This window comes from Lynx rufus, unplaced genomic scaffold, assembly GCF_022079265.1.
Source record: "Lynx rufus isolate CCGP_SWC_20201006 ecotype Redwood Valley unplaced genomic scaffold, mLynRuf1.p SCAF_1, whole genome shotgun sequence".
Taxonomy (NCBI): Eukaryota; Metazoa; Chordata; class Mammalia; order Carnivora; family Felidae; genus Lynx; species Lynx rufus.
This window is the reverse complement of record NW_025814823.1, coordinates 109,619,159-109,627,252: the sequence shown is the minus strand read 5'-3', so window position 1 is coordinate 109,627,252 and position 8,094 is coordinate 109,619,159. Positions and strand designations below refer to the sequence as shown.

Sequence of the window (8,094 nt, the reverse complement as noted above, 5' to 3'; positions counted from 1 at the left end):
TCCTCTAAGGTAGTAAACTACTTTGCTTAAGAGTAACAAAGGACAAACATGTGTGAAGCTTGACCAAGTTACTGTACATTGAACAAAGCATACTTTATGATCCAGGTCTTATGAAGAGAAGACCTAAGTCATGGCCAAGTCAGGGGACATTCATTTGGAGAAATGGTCCCATTTTTTGCCATGATGGGCAAGGTCATTGGCACTTGAAGTGCTACACTTCCCAGAAGTCTGGGAAGCTGACAGAACCTGGCCAGCTCTGTAGGTGGAGCAGCACAAGCTGGTCAGTCAGAACCAGCCCGGCCCTTCGGTCCTGAGCAAGGCCCACTGCTGGCCTGACTCCAGTTCCCTTACGGGCCACTACCAGTCCATGCTGAAGGAGAAGGGAAAACCAAGGTGCAGTATGACCATTCATTCATTCATGCTGGTCTCGGACCCATGGGAGAGAAGAGAGCAGGGTCTTGATCTGTCAGACCACCCTTCCCAAAAGGGACCCCCGACCTGCCTTTTTTCTCCTTACTGCCTTCTCAAGACTCGGGAGCTTTTTCTCAGTTGCCTTCCAGTGCCTTCTTCCTTTATTGTTACAGGATCCATAAAGCCTAGAATTTAGAGGCGTCCCAGCAAGAAGGGGTTGCCATGAAGCTCTAAAGAGTACTAGGGTAGGGGCACAGAGGCTGGGAAGTGAAACAAAGTTGTCTGAGCAGGAAAAGGACTACAAACTTCTCAGGTGCTGCTTTACAAGTTCCTTGCAGTGGCTCAACTGCTCACTACTGACCTGTAATTAAAATAGAGTCATCCTTGAAACAGAACCATTTTACATTCCAAATAAAATAGTGAGCGCTTAAATGTTAGCACAGAGTAATTTCAGGAAGGTCCAACTGTTTGGCTCAAGAGCATTAACCCCACCATCTCAGGGACATCCACCTCCAACCTCAGTAAAACTGTCATTCATCTAACTATGCATTTCCATCTTACCCTGTCCGTACTCAGAGATTCCGATCCTTCAGTGCCTCCCTCATGGTACCCCAGTACCCGGTACCATACAGTCAGATAAAAGGTGAGGGGTCTGAGATTTACACGCTGCAATATTAAGCTCAGGGGTGCTTCCTCCTGAGCCGGGCACATGCCCCGGACTTCACCCCATCCTCTTGACAACAAGGGCTGCCACTGAGATAAAGCTCTTTTCACTGTCAAGAAACCCACCCAATTGGTCCAGTGAAGGGAACATGTACCCCATACTCATCCAGAGGGTATGCCAAGTGTACAAAGCCTAGGCCTTAGGTAGACTCTTCACAGAGTCATTGTGGCCAGAACATCTGGAGCCCACAGGGGCCAAGAAGGGCGATGCGTACCATTTTGGGGGCAGAGTGCATCAGCTCAAGGGGCAAAACTGAGACCCTGGTCCGGGGCAAAGTTGATGTCTACCTGTGCTTTCTTTAGCAGATCAGATATAGGAGTACACCAGTCGGGCATGAGCCTCTCCAACTCTAAGGTGATGATGACCAAGGCCAGTGTGGAGCCCTTGAACTGCAGCAGCTGGTGGCCCGCCATACAGTGCTGCAGCTGCCTGGTCAGGGACGCGACGTGGAGGGAAGGATTCCTCTGAGGCAGCAGCTCCACCACGTGGGGCCAGCCCAGGACCACCAGGGCATGGAACTAGAGACCGTGGTTTTTAATGTTAGAACAGAAAACCCCATACCTTTCATATATCAATGACCAAAAGTGCAAACAAGTTAAATTTCCATCAGGGAGCATCCGATGTTGCCCAACCCCTTCCATTCCCATCCATGGCCCCATAAGGGACTTGAAGCTTAATACTCATTCTGTGGCCAAGCTGAGCTTCAACCTTGGAGAGAAAAGACAATCTGCTTCCTGGGATGGTCATTAAGAGCTCAAAGTACCTAGATGACAATGTTTCAGTTCTGAAAAACAGAAGCATACTATTCAAGATTAAGATAGCAGAAAAGTTACTTGTATCTGTATACTGCAACTTGGCAACAATGGCCAGTTTTCAGAATGAAACAGCCCTTAGTGATTTAATCTTCATGCTTCCTAACCGACCAAAACCCCATACATTTCCCATTGCATAATTTTGCCTTACTAACGGAATCATTCCTTAAGAATGACCATCATTCCCCAACTCAAAAAATACCAACTAATACAATATTTTTTAAGTGCCAGATCAATATGGTCTAAAGCCTCAATAAGGATCGTGTGTAGGTGAATAAAGACAGCTAAGTGAATGTGTGTAAAGTGTAGCACAGGCAGACAGCTTTTTATGTACAGTATTCATAGAATGGAAAGTTAAATATTTTTGCAGTGTGTATTTAAAGAGAAACTCACCACAACAGTGCCGTCAAAAAAATCTTTATAATCTATTGTCTTTTAGAAGCGGGGGTCTGGTGGAACTGTGTTGGATTTAAGATCTCCATTTTCCCTCTTACGTGTGTCATGAGCCCTGTGGGTCACCTCACTGTGGTATGTATAAGGACGTGTGCACGCCTGTGCTTTGCCATCCTATGTTGTGAACAGCTGTTCCAAAGGCGCACACGAGTCTAGGGCAGACTCTGCAAACTCCTCATATTTACTATGGTCAAGAAGTCCAGCGGTATCCCAATATAGAGGTCCCAGTGCAGTCTGTCCAAAATAGCCAGCTCCACCCTCAGCAGCTCGCCCGGGGTACAGCCAGAGCCGTAGTGCTTTATGAAGTCTTTTATGCGTGGAATTAACTGTAAAAAGAAAATAAAGAGGCCAAAGCCCTGTATCATGTCATGGTAACTTGTTTTCTTATCCATGGGAACTGGGCATCCGTGACCCTAGGAGAGTTGTCTTCTCGTGACATGCCACAGAAAATGCTTCTGACAGAAACACCAAGTCAAATTTTGGCCATGTGTCAAGTCCCAGGTAGTTATGACAACATGTAGTGAATGGCACATGGTCACCCTCTGCAAACAAGTTTTTGTTTTAACTGCAGTGTAGTTAACATACGGTGTGAGGTCAATTTTAGGTGTACAATATGGTGTTTCAGTGCAAACAGGCCTCAATCCACAAACGCACTCCAGCTCATGCCCAAAGGTGCTTTGGAGGGTGGGGCTGTGCCGCATCTCCCCCATTCAGCTGCAAGAACTCACCCACGGTTTTTATCCTTATCATTCCTGTTCCCGGCCCCCACGGTGATTACTTGTCATAGAGAGCAAAAGTAGGTCTTTGAACTTCCCGGTCTGCACTAGACAGGCTCACTCACAAAATCTCCCGTGGTTTTGGCAACACCATAGCTGCAACCACGTTTCCTTCAGCCTTGATTTAAGGCAGTTCAGTTCTGGAAAAACAAGGACTTTTTCCCAGAGGGACTTATAAGACTTATTCAAGTACCAGGTGCTGCACAGACCAGTCTACTTTTTTAGGTAAGCCAACTACTATTATAACCTCCACAAACACTTATTTTAAGGGTCATTTACTTGATTTTTAGTTGAAAAAAAAAAGCAACTTTGTTGGAGGGGAGCACACATTATATTGTAATGGACAGGAGTTAAAAGCATTTTTACTGAATGTTTGGAACTGGACACACAAGCGATATTTTCTGACCCTTCAGACCCTGAACTGAGCCAAGGGGAACCCTGTGGCAATGACAGGCTTTACTATCCCTAAAGGGGGAAAGTTTGTGGAGATGGAAGGAGGGGGGTCTGGAAAGGATATTGGGAGAGAATCTTCTGAACAGAAACTACAGTGAAACTGCCAAGTTCAAGCAAGCCTGAAGCACTTGTGGGGGCATCTCCTCGACCCCTGGCACATGGCCCTCCTGCCTCTCAAGAGAAGGGTCCCAAAGTCCCTGAAGAGCAGCTTCAGTGACACAGACAAGTCCTTAAGTCTCAACAGATTTCTAGGGGGGGACATTACGGCACATGGTTTGGGGAGGCCTTTTTCCTAGCTCAACAGCCAATGTTTCTGTTCAGTGGGAGGTGGCATCAGACATCGACCAATAAAGATATATCTGCCAGGAGATCAGGCCTCTGGGTTTGCTGGACCAGGAGAATTCAGCTGTTCTGAGTGCCCATTATGGGGTCGTGAGGTCCAACAAGGCTAAAGGCAGCACAGCAGAGATCCTGGGGAGTTAATGAATTTTCTAAAAAGCCCACCATTCCTAAGGACACACCTTTCTGGGAGTCTGAATGTTCCAGTATAACACTCCTATACTTCAAAAGCAGCCCAGAGTGGACTCCCAGGGATGCCTACCTCCTCTTCTTCGTTAAATGTGGCAGCAAGTCTCAAGCAAGTAATCATGACACAATGGAGTAATCTCTCTCTTATCTGAAGTATGGAACAAACACATTTGACCAGAATATGAATGCCAGGAACAAATAGTCAAGCACCGGTGGGTTTCTTTGGGAAATTAAGTTTTTTCCTTTCTTCAAAAAGAGATGTATCGTATTCCTCCACCAGTTAGTGCCATGTTTTACATTTGACCCGTGATTATGCCCCTGATTTCAGAAGCACCAGTGGCTAGTCAGTAGTCCTTGTTAGGGGGATGAACGAGGGTGGGAAATACAGCACCATTTCGGGGAACACATCATGACCACAGGCTGCAATGGCGAGATCCAGACAAACACACCCCACATGATCACACAGTAAGTCCTTTCCCAGCTAGGTCCCTTCAGAGGGACAGCCACACAACATTGAGCCAGACAGGCTGGGTAGTGGGATGTAACCCTTAGTTTATGAGCCTCTAAGCAGCTGGGATAGTGCACCTCTCAGGCAGCAAAGACAGAGGTCAGTTTCTTCTCCCACCCTCTATTACCACCCCCAGAGCCCCTACCTTTACTGAAACCAGTAGGTGGCTGAAGGTAGTGAGAGCCAGGTTAAAAGTAATTTGGGAGAAGTTAAAAATGTTCTTAAGCCCCAGGAGCGACAACACGATTTCCTGGACCTTGTGGCACATCTCAACCTGTTGGAAAGAAGGGGTAGGGGAGGGCAGGGAAGGTCGTTGGTGGCCAGTGTAGGTTCGCTTGTGTGGACACAAGCCTGCTGAAGGTCACCATAGGGGATGTGAGACGTCCCTGCACCTTAACCGCGATGGGACTGAGTGTTGCCCAGCGGTTCACGGATTGAGATGGTCCTCGCGCCCGTTTTGGTCCTAAGCAGAGTTTCCCAACTCAAGACCTCTTCCGAAGCACCTACCAGAAAGGCGTCCTCTCTGCGAGAGGGGCTAGCGACCGCCGCCTCGTACCTCGTGCATGGCACGCACCTGGTGAAGGTCCCCGCCTCCAGGGTGCTGCTCACCTGGGCGCGGGCGCAGGTGGAACCCGGCCGCGTCCCGTGGGCGCAAGGGGAAGGGGGTGAGCGTGCTCCCGGAAGGCTCCGGCCGCGGCGCCCGCTATCTCGGGTTGACCGCCACGCCACGGGCGCGCCTCGCGGCCCAGGGCCAGTTGCGGGTGGGCGGCCAGTCGGCGCTCATCCAGAGGGCGTCCCCATTCGCACGGCACCCGCGGGGTTGAGGCCTGGAGGGGTGGCCGCGGGAGCTGCGGACCTGGCGCGGCACCGAGAGCGGGACAGGCAGCTCGGGGTCCTCTCGGTGACGGCGCGGAGAGCTACGGGTTCCACCAAGGCCGCGGGAGAAGAATGCCGCGGGCCGCTTCGCCCAAATGCGGCTCTGATCTTCCCCCTGGGGCCGAAGGTTGCGAGGGGAGCCGCCTGCCGGAGGCCATGGCGAGCGCCGGCTACTGGGTCTGGGTCCCGCCATAGCCGGCCTTTTATAACCCGGCGCGGGGGACTTGCAGCTGGGGCCGCGCCAGGGCGGGGAGGGTTTGGCGGGCTCACCCCCAGCCCGGGCGCGCAGCAGCTCCTGGAACTCCCAACCCGCCGGGCTTTGACACTTGCTCACGGCTTGTGGCGCGTGGAGTGCTTGCGGGTGGGTGAAGGATTCCGTCTTCTTTCACTCCCCGCCCCCACCTCCCGCTGAGCGCTTCTTCCCCACCCGACGCCCGAAGCCCCAGGACCAGAGTCCCGAACCCGGAATGCGTCACCTGGTGAGCACTTCGGCCCTGGAGAAGTTCACCGGGCCGCAGACCCTGCGTCTTATTTCACAGTAGGGCTTTGCGGCACACAAGACCAGGTAGAGAAGCGTCCAGAGCGCTCCTCAGTCAGACACCCTTGAGATGGAATTCTGACTCTGTGTGATCTCGTTTATGGGACTTGAGCTCTCAGTCCTGTTTACTTCAACTCTTAAAAAAAGGCAAAATCTGCCTCACAAAGTAGTTCCTTCATGCATATATTTTTCCGATCAGCAGTTAATCAGTGAAGGCCTACAATGTTAGGACATAACAGTGAATAACACAGACATGGAGTTTACATTCTAGCCAGGAGAGACAGATAATAAACATGAACAGAATATATAGAAATCCCAGCGATTTCACTTTTAAGTATATGCTCAACGGAAATTCATATATGTGCATCAAAAAGACACCTACGCAATGTTGTCATAGCCCCAAATGTCCGTCAGCAATTGAATGCAATAAACAAATTTTTGTATGTTCGCACTATGGAATACTACACCACATTGAAAAAGAATGGACTAATGCTCCACCCAACAAGAAAAAAATCTCACAAACATAATACTGAATGTTGAGGGACAGAGACAAAAGACGTCATACTGTATAATTCCATTAACATAAAGTATAAGAACAAGAAAAACGAAATCTGTAACGTTAAGAGTTAAGATAGTGGTTACCGTTAGAGGGCCGTGGATAGTGACTGGGAAGGAACACAAGGAGCTTCCAGGGCTGGAAATGTTCTGTTTCTTGATTTGGATGCTGATTACACACGTGTTCGCCTTGCGAAAACTGATCAAGCGGTGCATTTTTGATTTGTGCACTTTTATTTACGTGAGATATATTTCATTAAGATTTACATTACATTAAATTTACATTAAAATATATGCGAATGTCAGAAGGAGAAGAAAGAAAAGGGAATAGAAGAAATATTTGGAGTGATGATGACTGAGAATTTCCTCAGGTAATATGAGACACCAAACCACAGAACGAGGAATCTCAAAGAACACCAGGTGGGATAAATGCCCCCCAAGTATACCTAGGCATATCATTCAAACTACAGAGAATCAAAGATAAAGTTTTGAAAGAAGCTGGAGGTGGGGAGGGGAAGAAACTTCCCTATAGAAGAGCAAAGATAAGAATTACATTTCAGTTCTCTTCAGAGATCATGCAAGCAAGATGTGGGCCGAGATATTTAAAGTGTTGAGAGAAAAACGCTACCAACCTCGAATTGTGTATCTAATGAAATTATCTTTCAGATGAAGAAATAAAGATCTTGTATATAGAAGATCCTAAGGAATCTGCTAAAAAACTATTAGAAGTAATAAGTTCATGGAAGTTCAGAGTACAAGGTCAATATACTAGAAAAAAATCAATTTTTTATACACTATCAATGAGCAATCTGAAAATGAAATTAAGAAAATAATTCCAGGGATGCCTGGGTGGCTCAGTCGGTTAAGCATCCAACTCTTGATTTTGGCTCAGGACTTGATCTCATGGTTGGTGGGATCGAGCCCCACAGTGGGCTCTGTGCTGACAGTGTGGAGCCTGCTTGAGATTCTCCCTCTTTCTCTACCCCTCCCCTGCTCACACTCTCTGTCACTCTCAAAATAAATAAACTTAAAAAAAAGAAAGAAAATAATTCCATTTTCAATAGCATACAAAAGACTAAAATCTTCAAGAATACAACCAAAAACTGCATTATTTATATATTGAAAATGACAAAACATCACTGAGAGAAATTAAAGAAGACATAAATAAATGGAAAGGCATTCCATGTTCATAGATTAAAAGACTTGCATTGTTAAAATGGCAATACTTACCAAATTGATCTATAGATTCAATGTAATCCCTGTTAAGTTTCCAGATGGCTTTTTGCAGAAATTTACAAGGTGTTTCTAAAGTTTCCATGGAAATGCAAAGGATTCACAATAGCCAAAACAATCTTGAAAAAAGAGAACAAAGATGGAGGTCTCATAATATATGACTTCAAAACCTACTACAAACCTATAGCAATCAAGGTGTACTGGCATTTGGTTAGCCATTTAGATCA

The 8,094-nt window shown here is 47.3% G+C and overlaps 1 protein-coding gene across 1 annotated transcript; it reads right to left on the bottom strand.

Moving 5' to 3' along the window:
* Nucleotides 1–211: 211 nt before the first annotated feature.
* On the bottom strand, nucleotides 212–5,734 carry CCNI2 (cyclin I family member 2). Its single transcript, XM_047076061.1, is given in 8 exon segments — nucleotides 212–370; nucleotides 653–772; nucleotides 1,423–1,653; nucleotides 2,586–2,726; nucleotides 4,231–4,305; nucleotides 4,811–4,939; nucleotides 5,370–5,492; nucleotides 5,534–5,734. Coding segments are annotated over 8 exon segments (1,179 nt in total).
* Nucleotides 5,735–8,094: the final 2,360 nt, after the last annotated feature.